The sequence below is a fragment of the Eleginops maclovinus genome, chromosome 14, assembly GCF_036324505.1.
Source record: "Eleginops maclovinus isolate JMC-PN-2008 ecotype Puerto Natales chromosome 14, JC_Emac_rtc_rv5, whole genome shotgun sequence".
In the NCBI taxonomy this organism is placed as follows: domain Eukaryota; kingdom Metazoa; phylum Chordata; class Actinopteri; order Perciformes; family Eleginopidae; genus Eleginops; species Eleginops maclovinus.
In genome coordinates this window covers 1,480,187-1,506,114 of record NC_086362.1, presented here as the reverse complement: position 1 = coordinate 1,506,114, position 25,928 = coordinate 1,480,187, and the positions used below count along the sequence as shown (strand labels likewise).

Sequence of the window (25,928 nt, the reverse complement as noted above, 5' to 3'; positions counted from 1 at the left end):
CACAAGAACCGAAAATGCAATCTAACGTAATGTAAACAAAAACCTAAATATAAGTGAATAAATAAAATATCAGAGATTTTTTAAAGAGTTATGGGGAACAGAAAAAGTGTGCAGCATGTTTAAGGAATAATACTTTATTAATTAGCAGATAGATTATATATTTATATATATTTCAGCTTCATACATACATAAATAGGTACATAAACATACAAATATCATCATATAAACAAACTTGGCACATATCCCAGACACTGTTGGTATAAATTCATGATTTTCAGTGATTTTTAGCATTTCAATTTCATTTAAAATAAAATATTACACTTTCTATTTAAATCAGGCCACATTTACAGGGATTTCTGAGCCGGGTTCGTGCAGAATCAAGGTTTAAGACGTTAAAATAAAGGGTTTTTAATCAGGAGGAGAAACAGAGCTGGGATTCAGTCACGTCGTTCACCAGAAACACTGCAGGAGTGACAGGTTCTTAATCTCATTATACATTTAAGGATGCAGACATTTATTCCTTAATATTCCTCATACATGACCGGTTATGTGGCTGGTTACTTTGGATTAATTGTTGTAAAAAAAAAGGACAATTTATGCAGCATTATTGGTGTTTGTGCTTCATATTGGATGCAACCAAGGAAAGGAGGAGAGGCATGCACAAAATATACCAGATTGTATCCCTATTTTTGAATTATTTTGACTATTCTTTCATAAAACATCACGATTTCTTCATCTGTAATGTCTGACTTCCCTTTGAATCTTTACAAACTATTTTTAAGACCAAATATTACAACTTTTTCTATGAAATTAACTTAAATTTGGCCTAAATATCTAAACATTTGTCCGATTTATAAGACTTTTTCTCTCTCAAACTTTCAACCTTAAATTTCTTCACCTTCTATTTCCTTTCTCCAAAACAGATCTTCTCCTCTCTCTGCAGAAATCCACTCCACTCTGTATTGTGAAGATCTTTACAGAAGCCATCGCTCATACACCACTCACACACTCATCTCACTTTATCCCTAAAACATGCAGAAAAAGACTTCTGAGTGATCCAAAGAGCTTCCCTCAGTAAAAACCTTTGACTCTGATATTTAGACCAAATGAAACAAGAATTTTGAACCCGATGTTCACATTTCTGTTCTGCAAAAAGCCCAAATTTCATGAGTGAATGCCTCATTTGCATATTCAAATATCACATTTCAGAAAACTTGTCATACAAAAGATGATTGTCTTAATGATAAAAACCAACCGGGGAAGTTTCATGCTGATTTCTATACGTTTATTTTTGACCCTATCCACCTTTTGGGGAAAAAGCATTTTGCGTCTTCTTCTGAATATTGTTGTTTAGGTAAATAATTGGAATATTACTGTGCGTGTAAACAAAGCCACTTCTGGTTTGTCTGTCAGCATATGTTATCTCCAAGTCGGCCGGCTGGGTTTCCCCGAGTCTCTGGAGTGTGTGGACTTCTCGGAAAAGGTGCCGCTGTCGTTCCTCCGGTGGCCTTTAGGGGGAGCTGCCGGGTCGTGGATTGGAGAGCGAGCGGGCGGCGCCCTGATGCTCTGAGTCCTCCTCAAAGGGGAGGACGGTTTGAGGGAATCGGAGGATGCCGAGGTGGCGCTGACTCTTAGAGAACCCGTTCTAGAGAAAGACGAGGGCGACTGAGGAGGCGGGGTTTGTCTGAAGGAAGAGGCGGCGGTGTTTCGAGCGAATCCAGGAAGCGGCGACGACGAAGGAGTGGCGGGTTTGTGCGAAGGAGTGACCGGAGCGCTGATGCTGCCACTTGCTTGAGAGAGCGCCCGAAGAGTGGAGCGACATATCTTCTCCTCCGGCGGTGCTCTGGGTTTCGCCATCGGCTTTCTGATCGACGGTTTCCTCTGCAAGTCCTGGTTCTGGTCTCGGGAAACTTTCTGGTCTTTCTGGTCAACGCTCGGGCGGCGCGACGAAGGCGCAGTCGATGGTTTCCGGAAGGAGGAGGAGCTTTTGAGGATGGTTACACCGGATGGTTTCTCTTGGCGTTTGGTCCGGATGATTGGAACAACGCGCCTCATGCTGAAGTTCTCCGAGTTGGTCAGGGTGCGCACCGGGTTGGATTTGTCGGCGGTTTGTTTTTTTCCGGTTGGACGAGTCTTAGAGGTAGGGAGGTTCTTAGTGGACGAGTTCCCCAGTTCACCCTTCACTGACTTCACTTTTCTCTTGTCGTTGCCCACTTCAGGCACTTTATTGGCGCTATCCACTGGGCGCCACCTGGGGGAAGAGGCCGGATGTGAGGCAGGCACCGGTTGGCTGCTGATGGGTTCAGGCACTGGCTTCTCATTGGCTGACTGAGCTTCCGAAGGCATTCGATTGGCGGGGTCAGAAGTGGGTTGCTTGTCGCTTCCACATTGATCTGTTTGTGCGTTGTCGGCATTCGTTGGATCCTCGGCTGCCTCGCAGACCCCGGTCACGCACCACACCACCCCCTTACCCTCCCGGCCCGCCTCTTCCTCTCTTTGTGACGAAGAACCTTCAGATTTCTGGGGGTTCTTATTGTTGTCTGGAATCACATCCTCCTGGACTCGACTCGAGTCGAACCCTCTCAGTTCAGGCACCAGTTTGCATTTCTCTAAAACCACGGACATGTTTCCCATCGATCGATCAAACTTCTCGTCACTGCGATCAGGAAAATCCAGCTCCTGCTTCGCTGGTTCCCCTTTAGAACCGGCACGACAGTCCGAATGCGGCCCAAAGTCTTGTCGATGTTTGCCGTTGTTGTTGTTGTGGTCGGACTGCGGGCTCGGATCAGAGGTAGTTTCTACTTGGTTCACTCGAGTCTGCGTAGCATCAAAGCTGAGGTAACTGGCAGTTGTATGGTTGGCGTTTTGTGCACTTTTGGGAGGCGAGGAGGCGGTTTGCGGTGTTCCCGCTTGAGGCTGCTGGTTTTGGGGTAAGTTGCATGTCTTAATGGAGGGTCCTGGACTTCTGATTTCTGGGGAGGCCGATGGAAAAGCTTTGTTCCTCCCCAGGAGCGTGCTCAGCTCGCGGTCCGCAGTGAGAAAAGACAAGCTGGATGGAGACTTTCTGGAACGTTGTAAGCTTCCTGATCGGCCCAGAGGATTGAAGGAGTTATTGAGGGGCGAGCGGGGGCGGGACCTTGGGGTCAGGAGCTCCAATAGCAGTCCGGCGTCGTCGCGGCGCAACGCGGCGGCGGACATGTCGGTCTCGCTGCTGCAGCGCAAACCGAACGCTCCCCCGACCTGCAACAGAAACACAAGCATTAGAGAAGCAGCGGGGAATACATGTAATAATGGAGGCAAATGGTGTCTCAAGCCTCTGAAATAGGAAAACCTTGATTGGTAAATGTAACATTAACATCAGAAAACTACCAAAAATAGTCTTAAGGAAAGTGAATAGGACAGTTTTAATGATTTAGTTGATAAAAAGTGATCCCAGTACGTTCCAGTGCCATCTTAAGTACATTTTGGAGATTATTGGGAGGAGAAAACACTTTTTAAAAACAATAAATGTGAAAAGATGATTACCTTATTGAACACCGTTTGTTTATTGTTCACATAAAAGCATGTTCCATAAAAATACAAGTTTCCTCAGCGCTTCCAGGTTGATTTAGGGACATTTTAACTATACATCATTTAGGTCAATGAAATGTAAATGCTTATAGATGTGACCTCCCACCTCCTCCCCCCCGGCCCACGAATGCCTCTTCTGCTCCTCCAGCTCCTGCAGACGCCGACTTCGCGAAGCCTCCTTCGCCTCCCGCTCTGCGTTCTCCTGTAGAGACGAAGAGGGAGATTCATTACATTTGATGAACCACCATCTCTCCGCCTGGCCGCCAGGTGGCAGCAGAGGGCAAACATTGAATACCTGCAAGAGACAAGAAGGAGAAAGGAGCCTCTGCACAACATTTACATGCACACAAAACCCATAATACCCCCCCAGACAGCAGTCGGGCCCCTGTCAGTACCTTGGCCGCCTGCGTGAAGCGGCAGCAGAAGGAGTTGAAGATGTTGAAGCAGTCGTCCAGCCGGAACGTCTCCCTGTCCTCACAGAAGAAATCCAGCAGGTCGCTGCCCTCCTGCTTCAGCTGCTCACGACTGAGCCGCAGGGAGCACAGGGAGGAGGTGGCTGACTACACACACACACACACACACACACACACACACACACACACACACACACACACACACACACACACACACACACACACACACACACACACACACAGTAAAAGTTGTATTAACTGACTAAAGTAGCTAACTGACCAAGGGTGTGTGTGTGTGTGTGTGTGTGTGTGTGTGTGTGTGTGTGTGTGTGTGTTACCTGCAGGAAGCTGTCCAGTTGCTGCAGCAGGTGTGTGTCTCTCTGGATGTTCTCCTCCACAGATCGAGTCCGAGACGTCTGATACTGCAGCTCAGCGTCCAGCGTCTCCAACGAGATCCTGCAGGAAGTATTCATAAGTAAACAACAAAAATACAGATAACAAAGAATTCATAATTCAGAGAAAATATGACAAATATTTTGTTTAAAAGAAACAAATAATTTATGTTAAAAAAACTAATAACTCAAATAGAAATATTTTGTATAAAAATGTAGAATAATTTAGAAAAAGCTATTAGTATAAAAACAATAAATGATTCGTATAAAATCAAATTATAATTCAATAAAAGTCAGAAAACTACTTTTAAAATAAACAAATCACTAGTATTAAAATAGGACATTAACCGATTAAATCCCAAATAAGCTACAATAAGAATACAACATTTAAGGTCATTTTGAGAGATGGAGAAAGAAGCTGCCGGGGCTGATGGGTAATGTAGTCTTTAATTAGAGAGTGAAACTGTGTAATAACCTGGCTGAAGGCTGGACGTGGATCAACTTCTGAGGAAACTCCAACAGCTTTGAGTCTATCTTCTGAGCCTCCTGAGGGAGAACCAAAGATGTCAATAATATCAGACACACACACACACACACACACACACACACACACACACACACTGACCAGAGCCACAAAGTGCAGCAGGTTCATGCCCGGTTTGTTGGCTTTGGTGTCGGCCAGAGACAGAAGGGACGACAGCTTGAAGCCCACAGCGTTCCCTGCATAACCTCCCTGAAACACAACATGTAAATATATGTTTATTTATCAGAGAGATGAGTATTAAGCGAGTAAGAGAGGCACAGAATCCAATCAAATGACCACAAAGAGACACAGAAACCTTCAAAAAGAAACAAAACGTGACCACAAACAACATCAGAATAGACAGAAAACATCCAAAGTAAACACAGAAATATAACAAAATAACCAAAACGATGCAAGGCAACAAAAACGGAGTCAATAATAACAAGGAAGATATTCAAGACAAGAGATGCAAAAACATCAATAAGACAAAAGGAACTACAAACAGACACACAATGACACCAACGTCCCAAAACACGAGCCAGAAAGAACCAGGAAAAGACTCAAAAACACCAGAACCGGACATAAAACAAACAACAACAACAACAACAACAACAACAACAAACACCACATGTCTCTCTCTGTATTATTATTAATGACTGCAGGTTTCCACTCACAGCGTTCAGGAGGTTTCCGGCCTGCAGCACCAGGTGCAGCACAGCATGCAGCTCCTCACAACACATCAACTCTGCACGCACACACACACACACACACACACACACACACACACACACACACACACACACACACACACACACACACACACACACACACACACACACACACACACACACACACATTTAAATTCAGTGTGTGGAGAAAAAGAGGAGAGGAGGAAACATCTTCACACACTCCTGAATCCCTGAGAGTGTGTGAGTGTCGGTGTTAGCAAGTTCACACACACACGGCTAAAAATACTCAAGGTGTTAGTGTGTGTGTGTGTGTGTGTGTGTGTGTGTGTGTGTGTGTGTGTGTGTGTGTGTGTGTGTGTGTGTGTGTGTGAGCTTGTTCAATTACACACTTTACAGCAGGTTTATTGGTCATTGGTCATTAATCGATTGTAGGTAAATATGGAGGTACACAAAAAGTGTGGTTCTGTATTTGTCTGACTTTTCTTTGTCAGATTTGATTAAATGTGTATTTTTTAAGAGAACAATCAGTACTCTGCTCAATATTTATTTTTATCCAAAATTTGACAGTTTTGGGGGGAATTTTAAGAAGTAAATCTTGGAATTTATTTTGCTTTTCTTTTGAATACATACTTTTTTCGATGGCGTTTCAATCTAACAGAATATCAATGTTTTTCTATGAAATCTCAGATATATATCAGGCTTCGTTACCCAGGAAACTTGACCTGTTACTGAGGGGATACATATCTATATTTCTCCAGATGTATCCTGTGTTTTCAGGCGTTACCTCTGGCTGCAGAGCGGAGGATCCTCACGTCTCTCCTCATGGCTTCACAGGCTGCAGGGAACTCCTCCTTCAGCAGCATGGACTCGATGCGCACCGAGTAACTGCACAGGGAGGAACACAATAAGAAACTCAAGAGGAAGACTCGAGGAAGAGGACGAGGATGAATAAAAGTGCTGTAGTTTTTAAATCGCTGCTCCATTAGTCTCTAATGATCCTGCAAATTAAAAACCATGCTTCAGTGTCTCCACCATCTGCTGCCAACACAAGCTCCATTTGTTCCGGAAGAATCCACGGCGGCTTTAAGGACGGGAGGGCTCTTCGTTTGACAGTCAAAGAACAACTCTTATATATGATTATCCGTTTGAGCTTTCAAAAGTCGAAAATTGTTTGAGCGTGAGAGTTCTAAAATAATAAATATGCAAAATAAAAAATAAAAATAATGATGTTTAAAAGTTTCCCCCTAAAAACCCGATATAAACAAATACCATAAAATAATGTTAAAGGACAGAAATAAATAAAGAGACACTAAGACACACACCCCCCCCCCCCCCTCATTAATATATGTAGTAAATAAGATTTAAAAATGAGTAAAATGTCGACCACTTATAATACATCTTAAGTGCGTTTACTAAAAATAAAAAGTGAAATCAAACACGTATTGATAAACCCCGCCTCCTCCCTCACCTGGGCAGCTGTATCAGCAGGTGCACGAAGGAATCGGCCAATGAGAGCTTAGATACGTCGCCGTGGTAACCCCGGAGCTTCTCCACCTCCTCTTTCTCCGGCAGCAGCTTCAGCAGCTCCCTGAGAGGCCCCGCCCCCAGACGCTCACTGTTACCATGGCGAATGTCCTCCACTACCGCCTGATTGGTCCTTCACACGAATAATAATGAGCTCGTTACGAGACGATAAATAAACTGATATTTTGGTGAATTACGTTTTTAAAAGGGTTGAATATGAGACATTGAAACATTTGGGTAAAAAATATGTTTAAAATGTATTTGGGAAAATATTCTTTTCTCTGAAATATTTGACAAATATTTTAAAAAATGCACCATACATTGTTTTTCAAGATTTGGAAGAAAATGCATTTGATAATACATAATAAAAATGGAATATATAGAAAGACAGAGTCCATGGCTAAAGGTAGAGGAATGGACCTCGTCCCTCATGCCTGTATGTGTGTGTGTTTGTGAAGCAGCAGGACCTGTTGATAGGACACACACTCAGAGGACACGTTGTGACCCCATATTACTCAACCAAACACCTAAATATTATAAGAGTTACAGGAGTTGATTTCTAAATCAAACACTATGAAGGTCTCCTTTATGTCTGGTTTCCGGATCGTTCTGACGGCCATGTGTTGCCAGTAATGTATTTCTATTGTCGGCGGCGCATCACATAAACATCATTTCAGATTCAGCAGGGACATTTTGCAGCGGGGTCATTGAGTGACTTCAGACCGCCACATGTTTACCCACAACACCCTGCGATGAGGGAGAGGACACATGACTTCACACACACACACACACACACACACACCATCACACACTCGCCATCACACACTCGCCATCACACACACACACACACACACACACACACACACACACACACACACACACACACACACACACACACACACACACACACACACACACACACACACACACACACACACACACACACACACACACACACACACAGTCCCCTGATTTTTACATGTCACAGAGTATTTTTATAGTGTAGTTTTGGTACTGAAGTAGAGGATGTGAGTCAGGTTATTTATGAGGTGGCGCTGCAGAGATGACGGCTAAGGGTTAGGTTAAAAAAACACTGATATACACTGCCTGGAGAAAAAAAAGGTCCCACACTCTGATATCCGTTGGACCGCCTTCAGCTTCACCGCACGCCTTCTCTGTGGCATCGTTTCCACGAGCTTCTGCAACGTCTCAACATTTATTTCTGTCCTGCTTTTATTTTAGATCTTGTATTGATGACGGGAGATTCAGGACCACTGATCAAAGTGTCCTCCAGCACATCCCAAAGATCCTCAATCGGGTTCAGGTCTGGACTCTGGGGGGGCCGATCCATGTGTGAAATGATGTCTCATGCTCCCTGAACCACTCCTTCACAGTCTGAGCCCGATGGATCCTGGCATTGTCCTCTTGGAACATGCCCGCTCCATCAGGGAAGAAGAGATCCATGGATGGAATAACCTGGTCCTTCAGTCTTCAGTATATTCAGGGAGTCAGCTGACCTCATTCTTTGGGTTGCTGAACCTAGACCAGACCAACTGCAGCAGCCCCAGATCATAGCACTTCCCCCACAGTTCGGGGACCTGTTTTTGGACGGGTAGTGTTTGTACGTATATTTAAATGTTATGACTCAAATCGAGATTTACCTCTTGAACTGTTTGAGGAAAATCCCGATGTTCATCCCTCTCTTTGAGTCCAGAATGGAGACCTGAGACACAGGGAGGACAATCAGTATGAGGTCAGGTGGAAACTGTCCACACACACACACACACACACACACACACACACACACACACACACACACACACCTCCTCTCTGGCCTCCCTGAAGGAGCCCCTGGTCCTCCCGCCCCTGGTGGGTGGGTCCTTTCCGTTTGATTGACGGTCGCTCTGACCAAACAGCTCCTCGATGGTTTGCACGTCGATCTGGTACTGCTGCTGCACCCGGCGCTGAGTCCACAGGTTGGACCGCCCTTTCACCTGCAACACACACACACACACACACACACACACACACACACACACACACACACACACACACACACACACACACACACACACACACACACACACACACACACACACACACACACACACACACACACACACACACACACACACACACACACACACACACACACACACACACACAGGTGTGAGCCAGACTTCTCAGCACATCCAATAAACAAACAGAACGTGTAAGCTCTACCTGATCCTCTGGTATGGTTTTCCAGAAGAAACTCCTGACCCTCTTCTTCTTCTTCAGGCCTCCTGCAGGGTCTCCCAGCCCTGGAAGCAGGGGCGGAGGGGGCGGTAGGGGAGGGGGAGGAGGAGGTGGGGGGGGAGGAGGAGGATGAGGGGGAGGCGGTACAGTCTGGTTTCCCTCGCCATCAGAAAATCTGGCTCCATCCTGCAGGACGAATCCCTCCCTCTCATTGGCCGGGGACACGCTGCCCATCACGTGCATCCTCGCAGCCGCTCGGACGAGGGCAGAGAGGGGTCGTCAGTCGTCCGGTCACCGTGGTGATACGTGACCATGGCGACGGTCGTGGTGACGATGATGGAGGCGGGACATCACTTGAGGGTCAGCATGAGGACGGAGAGCTGCGGAGGAATGAAGGGAGAACTTCATAAAGAAACTTTTGGAAACAGCTAGCATGGCTCTGACAGTACGTACACAAATCCAGTTCAACAAAGGATAAGATTGTTTTATTTGATATTTGATGTACTTTTATTTTTAACTAAGCACAAGAAAATAGTAGAATCATTCAAATCCTGCACTGCTAAATTATTAAACACACCCACACACACACACACACACACACACACACACACACACACACAGAGTCCCCCGTGTGAAGTTCTGGAAACATGTCAACAAAGATGTGCACTTCCTGCTTATGAATTAAAGAGTGAGTGAGTGTGTGTGAGTGAGTGTGTGTCCGTGTGTGTTTCATAACTTAATCTCCATTTGATCGCATGATTTCCTCCATCAAACCTCCAGCGTAATCAAGCTAACTATGTAACTGTGTGTGCGTGTGTGTGTGTGTGTGTGTGTTGGTCTGATCCATTTATCTATCTGGGGAAATAGCAGTGTTACGTTCACTAAGCTCCATTAGAAATGATGTAATTTTAAGCTGCCTTGCTCGAGGGCAAGATAAACTGATTTGTCATGAGTCAGCACTTTCCTGAGCAGCAGCGTGGATAAAGAGAGCAAATAAAATAAAGTCTTATTGTGAAATTTAATTTGCAGCTCAGAGTATCATTATAATAATCCCTTAAATAAATGAATAATCATGAGTAAAAAAACAACACTACACGCAGACTGGTGCCTCATCTGCAGCCTAAACCCCAGAGCTGAGTCCCTGCAGCAGAGCTGTCAAAGCACGACAGTCCTCCTGACCACGCTGCTGCTTTGTACCACAGCTGCCAGGCACCTTAACTGTGTTGGCTGACAGTTTGTGGGAGGAACAACAACAATAATGATAATAATAATAATAATAATGATGATGATGATAATGAGGAGGAAACTCTTCTTCATGCTCAGTCACTGCGAGTTATCCGTTCAGATGATTTCTCCTGCGTCAGGATTCAGGTCAGCGCAAGAATGTGGAGCGGAGAGGGATCATAACTGGGTCGCCTGAGAGAACTAACAAAGAGTGTGTGATGAGCAGCATGCACATTTCCCAGCATGCATCGGGAGCCGAGGGGTCACCCGGAGGTATCGTGAAGGGTGTAAAGTCGTGATGTGTTACCCTGTCAATTAAATCAAAGAGAAGAGCTTCTACTTTAAAGAGTCCTCTCCTGCTGATGTTCAGGTGTATATCAGTATGTAGTGTCTCTACTTTAAAGAGTCCTCTCCTGCTGATGTTCAGGTGTATATCAGTATGTAGTGTCTCTGCTTTAAAGAGTCCTCTCCTGCTGATGTTCAGGTGTATATCAGTATGTAGTGTCTCTACTTTAAAGAGTCCTCTCCTGTTGATGTTCAGGTGTATATCAGTATGTAGTGTCTCTACTTTAAAGAGTCCTCTCCTGCTGATGTTCAGGTGTATATCAGTATGTAGTGTCTCTACTTTAAAGAGTCCTCTCCTGCTGATGTTCAGGTGTATATCAGTATGTAGAGTCTCTACTTTAAAGAGTCCTCTCCTGCTGATGTTCAGGTGTATATCAGTATGTAGTGTCTCTACTTTAAAGAGTCCTCTCCTGCTGATGTTCAGGTGTATATCAGTATGTAGAGTCTCTACTTTAAAGAGTCCTCTCCTGCTGATGTTCAGGTGTATATCAGTATGTAGTGTCTCTACTTTAAAGAGTCCTCTCCTGCTGATGTTCAGGTGTATATCAGTATGTAGTGTCTCTACTTTAAAGAGTCCTCTCCTGCTGATGTTCAGGTGTATATCAGTATGTAGTGTCTCTACTTTAAAGAGTCCTCTCCTGCTGATGTTCAGGTGTATATCAGTATGTAGTGTCTCTACTTTAAAGAGTCCTCTCCTGCTGATGTTCAGGTGTATATCAGTATGTAGAGTCTCTACTTTAAAGAGTCCTCTCCTGCTGATGTTCAGGTGTATATCAGTATGTAGAGTCTCTACTTTAAAGAGTCCTCTCCTGCTGATGTTCAGGTGTATATCAGTATGTAGAGTCTCTACTTTAAAGAGTCCTCTCCTGCTGATGTTCAGGTGTATATCAGTATGTAGAGTCTCTACTTTAAAGAGTCCTCTCCTGCTGATGTTCAGGTGTATATCAGTATGTAGTGTCTCTACTTTAAAGAGTCCTCTCCTGCTGATGTTCAGGTGTATATCAGTATGTAGAGTCTCTACTTTAAAGAGTCCTCTCCTGCTGATGTTCAGATGTATATCAGTATGTAGTGTCTCTACTTTAAAGAGTCCTCTCCTGCTGATGTTCAGGTGTATATCAGTATGTAGTGTCTCTACTTTAAAGAGTCCTCTCCTGCTGATGTTCAGGTGTGTATCAGTATGTAGTGTCTCTACTTATACATCAGCAGGATATGACCCCTTTAAAGAGTTTTATTTGGTGATTGTTTCAAGCCGAATTAACTATGACAATTCATTTTGAAGTGGAGTTTGGTGCGTCATACTTTTTTCTGTACTATTTGCTACCATGACAACAGGTCAGTGCCACTGATCGTCGTGGTTACAGACAATAGCAGTTTGTTTACTTGGCAGACAACAATCTGGGTCAGTGTGTGTGTGTGTGTGTGTGTGTGTGTGTGTGTGTGTGTGTGTGTGTGTGTGTGTGTGTGTGTGTGTGTGTGTGTGTGCGTGTCTTGTTCCCTCTCATCCCTCCCTCTTCAAGCGCTCGTGAACAAAAGTAAGGTTTCTGCCTCTCTTCTCTTGTCGGGGCGCCTTTTGAACTCCAGTGACCGCGGCATCATCGACATCGTCCAATCACGCGACCCGGAATGTAAAAATAGAATGTTGACTGGTTCACACGGAGGGATCCGATTGGTCAATGAGGTCAAGGGGTTAATGAGGGAAGAATTTTTGATTGAAGTCTAAAAACCTGTTATTAATTTACAACTACCACAAACATAAATGTAATACATATACTGTACACTTGTTGCTATAGAAATATGGCTCCCAGTGAAAGTGAACAGTAAAACACACACACACACACACACACACACACACACACACACACACACACACACACACACACACACACACACACACACACACACACAGAAACCAGTTTGAGAAATAATAACCTAACAAATATTTACACTATAAATTCATTTAACCTCTCCTCTTGTCACACACACTGAATAAACATGAACTCACGCACGCACACGCACACACACACACACACACACACACACACACACACACACACGGTAATGTTAGGGTTATCAGATCGCTTTTAACTGTTAGCTTTAGCAGCCTCGGTTAGCTGCTACGGTTAGCTGTTAGCAGCTAACAGAGGCTCCCTCGATTTACAGGATGATGCAGTCAAGCTCTATTCAGTAAGAATCACTTTTAGACAAAAGGTCATTTATATCTTTACCAGGATGTGTTCAAATGTTGTTTCGTAAAATGTATTTTTTGAGGTAGAAACTTGAATAAATCCAGAGTTTTTTACGGTTGTATCATTATGTCACAAAGGTATTGAATACTTATTGAACATTTCGCTGGTAATTTAATTAAATCTTCTCTGGTATTGAAGTGCTTCCTTCTGTCAAAGAATAATACAATATTCAATATAAATAAACTACAATGATCTGCAGCATCTTCCGCAAAGGTCCGGCTCATATAACAGGTGAGTCAGCGGCCTCTCTATAGGTGTGTCTCTGTGACCCACCTGCAACTCCATTAAACAGAACAAAGGGTTGCAGGTGAACGCAACATTGTGGTCGTAAGCACTTCCAAGTAAAGTTACCAAAGACTGAAAACCTGCATTATAATACAGAAAGTCTGGCTTTGATCAACACAACAGAATGACTTAATGTGTTTGAATCATCCCAAAGAGAAAACGTCTCTATTGTAATTATTATTATTACTCCTACATATTATTTGTGGAAGTCTTGGGTAATATAACTAACAGAACCAACATTTAACACATTTAAGACTCTGCAATTAAGCAATTTGGTCTTATTTTAAATTCCAATTGGAGAAAAAAGTTGCGTCACGAATAATAAAACCCAGACTCATTATTAATATAACATGTTTTACACATTGTCAGTGCGTTAAAGTGTGATCAACACCCCAACGTGTCGCTGTGATGATGGTTTTCTCTGTTGGGGGAAAAAGCTCCAGACAGTCTGTGAATCACTGCAGATTTAACCGTTTTATTTTTATATTTCTGTCTCTTGCAGTTTACAGATTAGCTCCCACACTTTCTCAGTTTGATGGTTACAGCAAACAGACTGAATATAAATAGCCCCAGTAGACAAATACATCCAGAAATGTACAGAAAAATACTGTAGAGAAACTACCAATACACGTCCAAGGAACCATAAGAAATTACTCAGAAGTTATCAATAAATATCCAACCATTTTCCAATAATCTGCCCAACAATACTAATATCTATTCAAGACAAATCCAACAACATACCCATAAATATAAATAAATACAAACCAAACCATATCCAGAAATAACCATTAAATAGCCAACAATCATCCAATAATCTACTTATAAATAACCAATTCATATTAAATACATCATTTAAAAATCTACCCACCATAGAACAAATACATGTCCAAGAAATCTACCAACAGATAACCGATGATCCATCCAAAGTGTACCTTATGAACCATCCAGGAAACCATGAACTGTCTACCAAAAAAGATCAAATAAATATTAGAGAAATAACAAGTAAAAATCCAGTAAACAAAAGAGGACTCCACACAAAAGCTGTCCGGAAAACATTTCAAACTATGTCCAGAAACTTCCAGAATCCCAGAAGGAGCTCAAACAGAATCTCCCTGGAAACACACATCTTATTTACCAGACAAACAACAGTAAACGTGTGTGTGTGTGTGAGAGAGAGAGATCAGGGCTTAAGCGAGGACCCCCCACATTGTTCTGCCCCCCAGAACTGCTTTTTTTAACCAACATTAGCATGAAAAACACATCGGTTTTGTACCAAACACAGTGTTTAAAAGCAGAAAAAACACAACCTTTAAATATCTGTTTTACACTTAGGTAGTTACCATAGCGACACAAAGCTGAAAGACGGACAAACAGCGACCACATTCTAAAAAAATGTCATCTGGAGCTCCAGGGGGGGTCAGGGGGTCAGACGGAACACTCACCCCGCTGAGAGAGCACCGAGACTGGGTACAATCTGCTGAGAGGCCTAGGGGGAGAACCAGCAGGACACACACACACACACACACACACACACACACACACACACACACACACACACACACACACACACACACACACACACACACACACACACACACACACACACACACACACACACACACACACACACACACACACACACACACACACACACACACACACACACACACAATATGATTCCTATATCTCACTTCTCTCCATAACTACTCAATAATCAACGGACAGAAAAATACTCTTTTGGTTCTTACATTTTTTGGTTTGTTTTCTGGTAGTTCTTGAATGGCTTCTGCACATTTTTGGGGGTTGATTTTATGATAACTTGTTGGATATAAATTGGCTATTTCAGAGATAATTTCTTTCATATTTATCGTTCATTTCTTGGAAATTTAGTAGGAAAAGTAGCACTGTATTATATGTTGGTCCTTTCTGTGACCGGCATGCAGGTGAGTTCCTTGTGTTGGTAGTTGGTAGTGTCAACACCCGGAGGACTGAAGCCACTTCAAAAAAAGTAGAAAAACCTCTTTCTGTGTATTTTCATCCATTTTAATTTGTGTGATTTCTATTTTAACCTTCATATTTAATACATGCCTCTTAGCTATTTTTGGGCAAATTCTTGCTGTTTATTGATTCTGATATAGGTCTACTGAATAAATATTAATAAAGGACAAATGCATTTACTAACCCTTTAAACACATTACAACAACATCATATTTAAGACGATTAAACACCTTAAAATCAGACTAAGTATCACATTCCCACTGCCGAATTATTCCAGAGGTTAAATACTATGTTATAAACCATTAAAGGAATATTACAGATGCTAAATATAAGCTTGTTTACAGTAAAAGTGTAAAATGTGAGTGTGTTCTGGCTGCTGTTCAGCGCCAGCGTGTTAACCAGCCTGTTAGCACGCAGAGTTAATTCCCACCAGCGCTAATGTGGACTGACTGTCACATTTACACCAACAGGGTTTAAAAACAAATAAAAATAAGGTGTAATTTCAGTCTAAACTCACCGGAGTGAACGGCTCCAGCTGTGCGGATTCTCCTGAACCAAACCCCTGATAAAAAACGTCCAAATGTACCGAAAAAGAAAGGGTTACTAATCCCGTTTGACTCCGGTTGGCATCCACAGGCACTGCACGGTATGCAACCGACACACACACACACACACACACACACACAGTGACACACACACTGACACCGGCTGCAAGTGCGTGCGTGCGTGCGTGTGTGCATTCCTGCAAAAGAAAGGGAAAAGGAGAGCTGCGCATGCGCGATCACTCAGGTGGAAGGGAAGGCGCTTTCTAACGAACACGCCCACCTGCTAGGAGACACACACACACACACACACACACACACACACACACACACACACACACACACACACACACACACACACACACACACACACACACACACACACACACACACACACACACACAGTTAATTTGACATTAATGTGTGTGTGCGGCCAAGATAAGCTCTACCAGCTCCACCCTTGGCAAAAAAGTGACAACACACACACAACATGACACACATATACAGTTTTAGTATAATATGCCATATAGCTTTAGATCAGTCACATACATTTAGTAAAAACAACAAGATTAATGTCTTAGATGTAGAAAAGTAGAAACATTAAGCTGCAAAAATGTAAATGAATACCTCAAAATTGTATTTAAACAAAGTACTTGAGTAAATAACCTTTGAACAACAAACTATAGTCCAGACAAAAAGTGAACCAACACTTTAACTACAATAGGGTCCAAAGATGAAACTTAAAACACACACACACACACACACACACACACACACACACACACACACACACACACACACACACACACGAGTCAAATGAGTTGAGTGTTGCCTGGTGAATAATTGCCCCTCTTTATCGACCACATTACCACAAACAGACCCACTAAGACCCTGTTATAACGACACTCAAAACCCAGACTGTGGGGGGAGTGTAGTACAACATTACACCCTCCATCAATACGTTTATTCATGTCTCTTTAAATAAAATACATATATTTGAAATGAAACACTAAACTCTCAATAAAAAGGTACACATTGTACAGCGCATTTAATTAAAGCTAGAAGGATTCTTAATTTCTCCCTTATTTTACTACTTATTTTTGCATGTCCCTTAGAACTACATACTTTTTCTTCTCCCACACACATCATTCTCCATTTCCATCATACCTGAAAAGTCGACACCGTCTGTAAGATTCTCAACCAATAATCAAAAGACCCTTTTTATTCGTGGACCTCTTTCTGTTTTTCACTGCAACATTCAAATACACCTTGTGTCTTTAAAGACTACAACCAGGTACATCGAGAGGAATAAAGTGAAACTGAACGAGGAGAGGAATAAAGTGAAACTGAACGAGGAGAGGAAGGTAGAAACCGAACGAGGAGAGGAAGGTAGAAACAAGCGGTTTGTGGAAATCACCTGAAATCCAAAACACAATGAGAAAACTGACGCTCTAATACTTTTGTGAGGCACTGTCTGCTTTAAATACATTTATTTGGCAGTTACAAACAAACATTTCCAATAAGAAAAAAACCAATTCATTTGTTTACATTTTGGTCCTTTTTTTAAAATCCCCTTTTAACCCTTTATTTTGTTTGATACGTTTTGAGAGGATGTCTTTAAATGATTGTGATGATCAGTGTGCGAGAGGAAAGTCAGGGGACAACGATGCTGGAAAACCCCAAAATATCCTTTCCCCTCGCTGGAAAACCCCAAACTTCTCCTCTACAGGTATCTGGAATTAGCTTTTAACTTGCTATTTAAATAAAGTGAGAGAGATCCACAGAAAACAAAGTCATTGGTGTTGTACAAAAAACATTTTAAGGCAAAGATATTGCAAGGCTATTGTTGCTGACACACACACAAAAAAACATTTATCATACAAAGAGAGAATTCACAGGAGATATTTAAGGCAGATTATGCTTTGGATATTGTGCAAAGAGTGCAGGAAATATACAAAATAATGACGAGCTATATTACGATGCAAATAAATACAACATCGCCTTCAAATTCAACATAAATCAAAGGTGTTTTGTCTCAATTCAGTTTGTGTGTCTGGACAGGCAAACAAAAAACAACGAAAAGGTTCCACGGTTGAGGTTTAAACTTAACATACAAGCATAAAGAATAGTTATATTACGTTGTTATATCAGACGATGTTTTAAACACTTTGGTTTCTGATTAAATGTTTGATGAAAGTAGGTATTGGTCTGTGCGTGTTTTTTTAGCGCGTGTTGAGTAACCCTACACTTTTTGGTTTGCTTTGGTTTCAAGTTCCCTTGGTGGTGTATCCACCTTTACATAGTTTACCAAGAAGAAGAAAAAGATGGGGTTTTAAGGTCACTTCAGGGTATTAGGACTCATTGCGATGTCTCTTTCCAGGACTCAGAATGCTGACTCATTTCATGATTGAAGGACTTATTCCTGCACCTGTCTCTGTGGCGGGTGGATTTGTAGATTTGCTTCTTCTACATTACAAATAATCTTTGGTCCAGAACAAAAACACGGACTCTCAGAGGAACCAGATTTGGAGCTTTTAACCAATAACTTCCGGCCTTAATGAGCTGCATTTGATCCACAGGAAGCAGCGGATCGTTGTGGAAACAGAGAAGCTGTTTTCCAGCAGTTTCAGAGGCTGAGAGTTTCTGACTGCGGAGGATTTGTGAAGTTCAAAGGAAGGCTTAGTGCCTCTCAGGATTATAGATTTACTCCCCAACACAGAGACAGAGGCAGGGAAACCAGGGGTTCAGAAATACTGAAGTCTGTGGAAAAATATATAAAGTACAGAAACAATTCTTCAAACCACAGACATCCGGTCCCGTTAGAGGCTTCGGGTCAGTGTCTATCAGAGAACTGACAAGTACTTCGAGCATTTCTCTAAAGAAGAACCCAATTATTAGCCCAGTAATTGGGCAATTAGAGACATCTCTCGTATTCCTTGTAGTAATAAAGCAAATAATTACAAGGAATTGATTTGAAGACGATAACTTTGAAATGAAGTGTATTCAGTGGAAAGACTAAACACAACGCTTTTGGGGAAGTTTGGGTAAAAATGGATGGATATAATGATGCTGACCAAATGGAAGCTTTCTTATTGGTTCATTATTTTATGTCCTTTTTCATAAACATTTTTGGTTTCATTTTTTATATATTTTACTGAATTTCATTAGTGTATAAATAATAACCCTTGAGTTTTTAACTCTATTTTATATATATTTTAATTGAAGCCTTTGATTTTCTAAACCTCTGATTTGCTGATTATTATTTTATTTTATCTGTAGCAGTATTTATTTTGTGCTGTCTGTCCTGTAACAATACAATGGTAATGAAATTCAGATGTGAAAAATTACAAGACATCCAAAATATTTAATTTAACTCCCTATTTATGTAGCGTTTATCAGAGACTGGAAATCCAACCCCAACCTATAATTCCTGTATAAATAAATCCCAAGCTGACAAATTCACATCATCCGAGCGTTTTCAGTCCATTAATCCCAAAACATCCAAACTCGAGGCTGCTTTGTGTGGTCAGCTCTCCTCCAGCCAGGACGGCGCGTCGGTGGCCGGGTTACTGAGGCGTTCACTGACCTGCTGGGCGTTTTTCTGCAGGAAACTCTGACACGATAAACTGTGAGCGGCGACGGCGCTGTGCAGCAGGAACAGCTGCTGATGGAGGACCTTCACCTGCAGGGATAATAAAGGACATTTAGAAGTATTTTTAGTATTATTTAAATCAACCCCGCCTCCTCACTCAGCTGTTTCATTACTTATTATTACTCCATATTTAATAAGAGAAGGCTTGGAGATAGCCTTACCTTGTTCTCCTGTAGCAGCTTGACTTTGACGGACAGGTCCTCTCTGATCCTCTGGTATTGTTCCCTCTGGTTCTGGAAGTCTCTCTGGGCCTGCTCCAGTTTGGGCAGCGTTACGAGGTCCCGGGGCCCCAGGTTCAGCTCCTCCAGGTCCACGCGGTACGCATCGTACTGGATCCTGGAGAACAGAAGGAAGTTTAACATCTACAATTACAGTGTGTGTACATGCTGACAGGACACAGGAAGTGTGTATCCCAACCTGGCGGCCTCGTACTGCTTGGCGTTGATCATGGTGTCCTCGATGGTTTTGTTCACCAGCGTGTTCATGTCGGAGGTGAAGACGTTCACGGCCGTCGACAGCGTCTCGTTGCTCTTCGACAGAAACCTCTGAGCCTCTGCGTTCAGACCGAACTCCACCTGAGGAGACGTTTCAACACGGCCGCCTCATTCCTGACCTTCATATCCCTGTTTATTCACCTTTAACACACTTTATAAAAGAAGCTGCAAATAACTCCTTATGATGCTGCAAGCTTTCAAAGCCCTTTCAAAATAAAAGCATTTCAAGCAATAATCTGGTTTTATCACTTCTAGATCTTTACACACTACTTTATATATTGTAATATACATATTTATTGTAGTACATTTTAACATTACATTCTTACTTTTTATACACATTTCTATTTGATAAAAAAAAGATACTGCACATTTTTACTCTAATTGCCTATTTTTATATAAATATTTTAAATTCTATTTTATTCTATTCAACTATCCGTAAAAACAAACTTATTTCTTAAAACTCTTATGTCTGTTTTTATTTTTATTTTATTTTATTAAATAAAAATGTAACGTCTGAAAAATAACACTCAGTTAGACTCACATGCAGCGTTGGTGTTTTGAGGCTGAGGTCGGCGAAGGCGTCCCCCAGTGTCTTCTGGGTGACGGTGAACTGAGCGAGCTGATTGGCCAGTATCTGGGCGAGCTTGGTCATGTGATCGTAGCGCTGCCGGTCGTCCTTCAGCAGCTCCAGCCGAGGCTCCAGATCCAGGTCCACGGTCCGGGAGCCACGGCCCAGCTTCTCCGACAGAGCCTGCCGCGTACACTGCAGAGAGACAGAGCTAGTGTTCATATTTATTTAAATATTTATCTATAAATGGTGGTGCAAACTTGGCAATTACATCGTGGACAGAGTCATCTTCAAATATTATAAAATTAAAAGAAATTAAAACTTATTTTCTGCACATCTACAGTAAGGAAATAGCCATATATTTGTTTTGGTAAAACAGCGCCCCCACCGCCCCATCAGTCGCCATTCAGGCATAGCGTGGTACTGCATGTAGAGGATTTGAATTTGAAAAATGTATAATTTTAGTGTTTTAAATATTCCTCTCACCTTGTATCTGGTGATGCTCCACTTGCGGACTCTCTCCAGCTTCTCACTGGCCGGGTTCTTGTTGTTTCCTTGAATGACCACGGGTTCGTTTTTCTGAGGGGTCCCTGCAGGGGTCGGGGTCCCTGCGGGGATCGGGTTCAATGGTTAACATGGATTCACAGACGACAAAACAACGTAAATAAAGTAAAGGTTTTCTTTGCTCTGCGGTGAGATTACCTTCAAAGCTCAACGTTGACGGGGTCTCAGCTGGAGAGGAAGTGACATCGTTGTCGCCGTGGTTGCAGTTACTGTTAGCGTCCTGTAGGAAATAAAAAAGGAAGTCAGTTTGGTGAAAAACTCAAGTAGTGAATGACAATAGGTCTTTTTTTGTTGTTGCACATTCTGAAAAAATAGAACATAAATATTGAACCATACATTTAATTTGACATAAAAAAAGTTTTTAAAATGTGCCAAAAGAGGACCAAGTGAGATCACTATGTAACATTTGTGCTCCTATTGGCTAGCACTCCAACACATTGTACGTGATAGGCTGAGGGGCGGGACATCTCTACACGGTTGACCAATCACAACAGAGCCGGCCAGCTAACCAATCAGAGCAGACTGGGCTGTGTACCTGAGCTCCACACTAGCGCTGATCTCTTTATAAAAAGGAGCTTAACTTGTTTACTTCAAGTAGCCGAGTCAAAGGTTTCAAGGTTTCAAGGTAAAAAGCAGTTTTGACAGCGAGCAAGTTCAAATCCCACTCTCCCCTTCCTCTTTGCCACTACACAGAAGCCCTTCAGCACGAAATTTAAAAAGTGGAAAAATAAACTTTCTAGCTGCATATTTTCAATTCCCCACTGCAGTGAAAGCAGCATCAGCTCCTAGAACGAGGGGTCAGAGGTCAGAAATCAAACTGCCGTGGCAACCTGAGGTTCGCCGTGGGAACCGGGAGATTAGCGGGCGGCCAATCGGAAGCCAGATCAAAAGGTTGTGAGGTTGCCGTGGAGATGATGGCTCCCCTGCTGTGATTGGTCGCTGGGCAGTGCTCACCTGACACAGATGAGAGGTAACAGCACGACACACACACACACACACACACACCACACACCACACACCACACACCACACACACACACACACACACACACACACCACACACACACACACACACTTGTGGCTCATGGAGTCACAGGAATTTGCCTCACAGTTGTTGTGTCACATCGGAGAGACAGGAAGGCATGCAGTGACGTAAAACAAGTCAAACACACACACACACACACACACACACCCCTCTCTTTCTGAAGGTCAGCGTGAGAGGAAGTAGCCGCTTTAAAAACACTGATTTGTTTTGGGTTTTTTTGCCCACATTCCCACATTTTCCATGACTGCATATGAACGCACCATGACACTACTTTTCAACCACCTTAATTTCTAGCAAAAAACTCAGACTGATTAAATAAAACTGTGGATTTAACTTTGCTCCATCCAGCAGTAACCCACGTGAAGTCATACGTCATGACTCTGTCATAAAACCCTTTAATTAATTAACATGAAATCGACTCTTTATTGCCTCTCCGCACGCAGGTGAGTCACTTCCTGTTTCAACAATGGCCTCTTATCGTCCTCTCTGATAACATTATGAACGCTGTTCCTTTCCTTTCATTCTGCTGTGTGAGGAGGATCTGTCAATAACCCACACATCACACACACACCCGTTTGATGTGTGTGTGATCAGCTGATTACACACACATCAGTCAGTGCTACACCCCGGATAAATCAGTGTTAACTTACCTCTAGTTTAAAAGCATTTACACAGTTCCAGCTCTTACACGCTGTAACTAAGGATTATTTTTACATACATCTTAAATGTATGATTAGATTTTTTAAATAGTCAAACATTAATTAAATTGTTATTATTGATGCATTATCATTTCAATATGAATTGGATTAATACATTAATTATTGCATAAAACAGGAAAAGCATTTCATATTTTTAAATTGCAATACAAAATACTTTTAATTTAAACGATTCTTTATAATAAATCGTTTTTGATAATTATCTGTTTGAGTTTTAGTTCATTCATATTTTTGCATTTTATCCTTGATGGTTTATTGCACTTATTGTAAGTCGCTTTGTGCGAAAAGGGTCAGATTAATGTAATGTAATTGATATATCACCCTGGGATGAGTGTCCTCCTCCTCCTCCTCCTTCTCCTTCTCCTTCTCCTCCTCCTCCTCCTCCTCCTCCTCCTCCTCCTCCTCCTCCTCCTGTGCTGCTCCTCCTCTCTGCTCCATCTCCTCCATCATCTTCTTCTCACTCCTGCAGACCGAACAAAAAAAATCATAAATAAAGTTTAATTATAACTTTATTTTCAGAAATCCTGACAGAAATAGCGACTCAGAAACTTGAGAGTTTATTAAACACACACAAAAAATATCAGTCTTTCTTTTAATGAACTACTGACTTTGTTTTTGTTATTTAAAAGCAATACAATTGAATTTATTTGAAAGATTATTTATTTAATTAACTCTAAAAGTTATCTTTACTCTTTGTTATTTTCCACTAAATATTTTGCATTTAAGATTTGTTTTTATTTACAATTTCTTCTATTCATCCCGTTTCCTCAATTTCTCCTCAGTGCAGAATAATCTGTCAGTGGGTGAACAGCGCTCTCTGGTGGTGAGGAGGCAGTAACACACCTGTCTATAAACTGCAGGGGGAGAGAAACCCCCTCTGGAGGGAACTCAGGGATTTGATCCTTTGCAGACCATTTACATGCACACAAACCTATAGAACACACTACAGGAAAGCACGATGGGGCCTCTTTAACCCTTGTGCTGTCTTCCTATCAACTGAGCAACGTTTGTCCAACATAGTAAACTATAACAAATAATCACCCAAACCCGTGTTTCACATTTTAAGCAAACCATATTCTGACTTATTTCAAGTTTTACTCTTCTTTTTTTAAATGTTTGGTTAATAAACTTAATTTAAAATAAAACGTATTTTCTGAATTAAAAAAGTGTGGTAGTGATCATAATTCTATTCTTGAGAAAAGGTTAGTATAAGAGCATGTTATATTTCTGCCACTATCGTAGAACAAGCCTTTAACCTGACATAAAAACATTTGGAAATGGGGCAAATTGAACCCGAGGAGAACAGGAAGGTTAAGAAAAAACAAAATAATACCTACAGACTTTTATATAGAGGTTAATTCAATGGTAAGATACACCTTTACCTGTTTCCCGTCTTCAGTAATACAGTAATGCACCTTAATCTAAAGTAGGTGCAAAGTACAAAAGCCCATCTCAGGTGTTTTGATGAGTAACAGTATGAGGCGAGCTTTGACCTCAAACAGAGATACCTGGCAGGTGATAAATATAAGAGATACAGTTTGGTTTAATTTCAGCGTGATGATTTTTTTCTGTACAAGAGTATACAAATTTAAATGAATATTAAAATGTGGTTATCTTTACTTCTGCTTTTTATGAGGAAGATATATTTACCTTCCGCACAGAACAGGTTTTATTCTATGCACGTAACGCACAATAGAAGCAGTGGGTCACAGTTAGCTCACTATCATCAGCTTTACTTTACATTGGATTTTGCATCTAACAATTATTATCAATTAATAATTCATTTAAAACATTTTTTATAAAATGTCAGATTTTTTTTTTACCCCTAAAGTGAAATAAATAATAATAAAAATAGAAAATATTTTTTTAAATCATGGAAGAAATAACTACAAATAAATGTGAAAAAAGAGGTGTAATAAAAATAAATAGAGTAATAAAACATAGAAAATGTGAAAAATAGTTTGCATTACTTTTCATTATATTAGTTAATTAACCATTATTGCATTAATGAGCCATATTGTGAAGTATTATACATCTTAGCTCTTAATATATTCAACTCATTCTGTCAGATATTAAGTCAAAAACAGTGCAATATATTCTCTGACATGTAGAGGAATTGAAGTATGATGAAGAAAAATACACTCTCTCATACTTAAAGTACTCGATTGTACTTTAAGTATTTAAATACAACTACATTATTTAAAATAACCATGAATTACATTAGCTGACTTGGATTATGCTCAAAAACTAGCATGTTTAATGTAAAAAAGCTCAGTTTGTTGTTTTTAAACTAAACTGAAGACATGTTGTTCCCTTTTAAGCAGGTGAACTCTGGTGCTATAATAACTATTTCCACACATAACAAAGTGATGTAACTGATTTAATCACCACTTACAGCCTCTTTACGCTAAAAATGACAGTATTTAATGAGGTTAAAACGGATCAAAACTAACATTTTAACGGTTTCTTTTACCTTCAGGTCTTTAAAAACAAAATTCCGCCTTCTTTTGACGGTCTGTGTTTCTTCTTCCTTCGTCTTTCTGTTAACTTTTCATGTTTATTCAACAAAACAAACCAAACTTATAACCGCTTTAAAAAAGCTCCAAATTGAAGGAAGAGTCAAAGACACCCGGAAGTGTTTCTTACGCTTCTTACGTTTCTTACGTTGTATCTGACGGAGAGGAGAGCGCTTGATGTGTTGTCCCTGTGCAAACCGGAGGGGCGGGAATATGCCCTTTTCACACAGGAAAAAGCCAACAATGAAAAGTATTTTATTTGACATTATTGTTACATTCCATAAAGACAAATATCAATATGATAAAGTGAAAGTTTTGTGAATTATATCATGTTTTTATTTCGTTTGTAAATCCCTTAAGTTGTCGAAAATAAGAATGCAACGCA

At 41.4% G+C, this 25,928-nt stretch overlaps 2 protein-coding genes across 5 annotated transcripts; both read right to left on the bottom strand.

The window, feature by feature from the left end:
* Positions 1–118: 118 nt before the first annotated feature.
* On the bottom strand, positions 119–17,309 carry LOC134876148 (FH2 domain-containing protein 1-like). Of its 2 annotated transcripts, XM_063901029.1 has the most exons (15): positions 17,157–17,309; positions 15,965–16,275; positions 14,892–14,935; positions 9,335–9,729; positions 8,935–9,105; positions 8,773–8,834; positions 7,056–7,244; positions 6,372–6,472; positions 5,573–5,643; positions 5,001–5,108; positions 4,851–4,921; positions 4,322–4,439; positions 3,966–4,130; positions 3,677–3,772; positions 119–3,240 (listed from the first exon to the last, which is right to left on the bottom strand). In XM_063901029.1, exons 4-15 carry the CDS (start codon positions 9,590–9,592, stop codon positions 1,420–1,422), a joined length of 3,231 nt encoding a protein of 1,076 aa, XP_063757099.1. In that variant the 5' UTR covers positions 9,593–9,729; positions 14,892–14,935; positions 15,965–16,275; positions 17,157–17,309; the 3' UTR covers positions 119–1,419. The 2 variants fall into 2 exon arrangements, with proteins under 2 accessions (XP_063757099.1, XP_063757098.1); XM_063901028.1 differs by lacking the exon at positions 14,892–14,935.
* A 135-nt stretch (positions 17,310–17,444) lies between these two features.
* Positions 17,445–25,686, bottom strand: LOC134876199 (arfaptin-1-like). 3 transcript variants are annotated; one of them, XM_063901122.1, is made up of 9 exons: positions 25,501–25,686; positions 23,429–23,490; positions 23,349–23,392; positions 21,406–21,487; positions 21,190–21,311; positions 20,677–20,898; positions 20,059–20,216; positions 19,803–19,977; positions 17,445–19,671 (listed from the first exon to the last, which is right to left on the bottom strand). In XM_063901122.1, the coding sequence occupies exons 2-9, from the start codon at positions 23,475–23,477 to the stop codon at positions 19,516–19,518; spliced, it is 1,008 nt and encodes a 335-aa protein (XP_063757192.1). In that variant the 5' UTR covers positions 23,478–23,490; positions 25,501–25,686; the 3' UTR covers positions 17,445–19,515. The 3 variants fall into 3 exon arrangements, with proteins under 3 accessions (XP_063757192.1, XP_063757194.1, XP_063757193.1); XM_063901124.1 differs by having other exon boundaries at positions 23,435–23,490; XM_063901123.1 differs by lacking the exon at positions 25,501–25,686 and adding an exon at positions 23,770–24,589.
* Positions 25,687–25,928: the final 242 nt, after the last annotated feature.

What these genes read in the sequence shown, in the direction of transcription:
- LOC134876148 (XM_063901029.1), bottom strand. Translation starts at nt 9,592, where the DNA reads ATGCACGTGATGGGCAGCGTGTCCCCGGCCAATGAGAGGGAGGGATTC. An exon ending in TTCCTCAAACAGTTCAAGAG is followed by an intron (nt 7,245 to 8,772) that starts GTAAATCTCGAT and finishes ATTCGTGTGAAG; the next exon opens with GACCAATCAGGCGGTAGTGG. An exon ending in GCTTCACGCAGGCGGCCAAG is followed by an intron (nt 3,773 to 3,965) that starts GTACTGACAGGG and finishes TCGTCTCTACAG; the next exon opens with GAGAACGCAGAGCGGGAGGC.
- LOC134876199 (XM_063901122.1), bottom strand. Translation starts at nt 23,477, where the DNA reads ATGATGGAGGAGATGGAGCAGAGAGGAGGAGCAGCACAGGAGGAGGAG. An exon ending in TCAAAACACCAACGCTGCAT is followed by an intron (nt 20,217 to 20,676) that starts GTGAGTCTAACT and finishes ACGTCTCCTCAG; the next exon opens with GTGGAGTTCGGTCTGAACGC. An exon ending in AAGCAGTACGAGGCCGCCAG is followed by an intron (nt 19,978 to 20,058) that starts GTTGGGATACAC and finishes TCTGTTCTCCAG; the next exon opens with GATCCAGTACGATGCGTACC.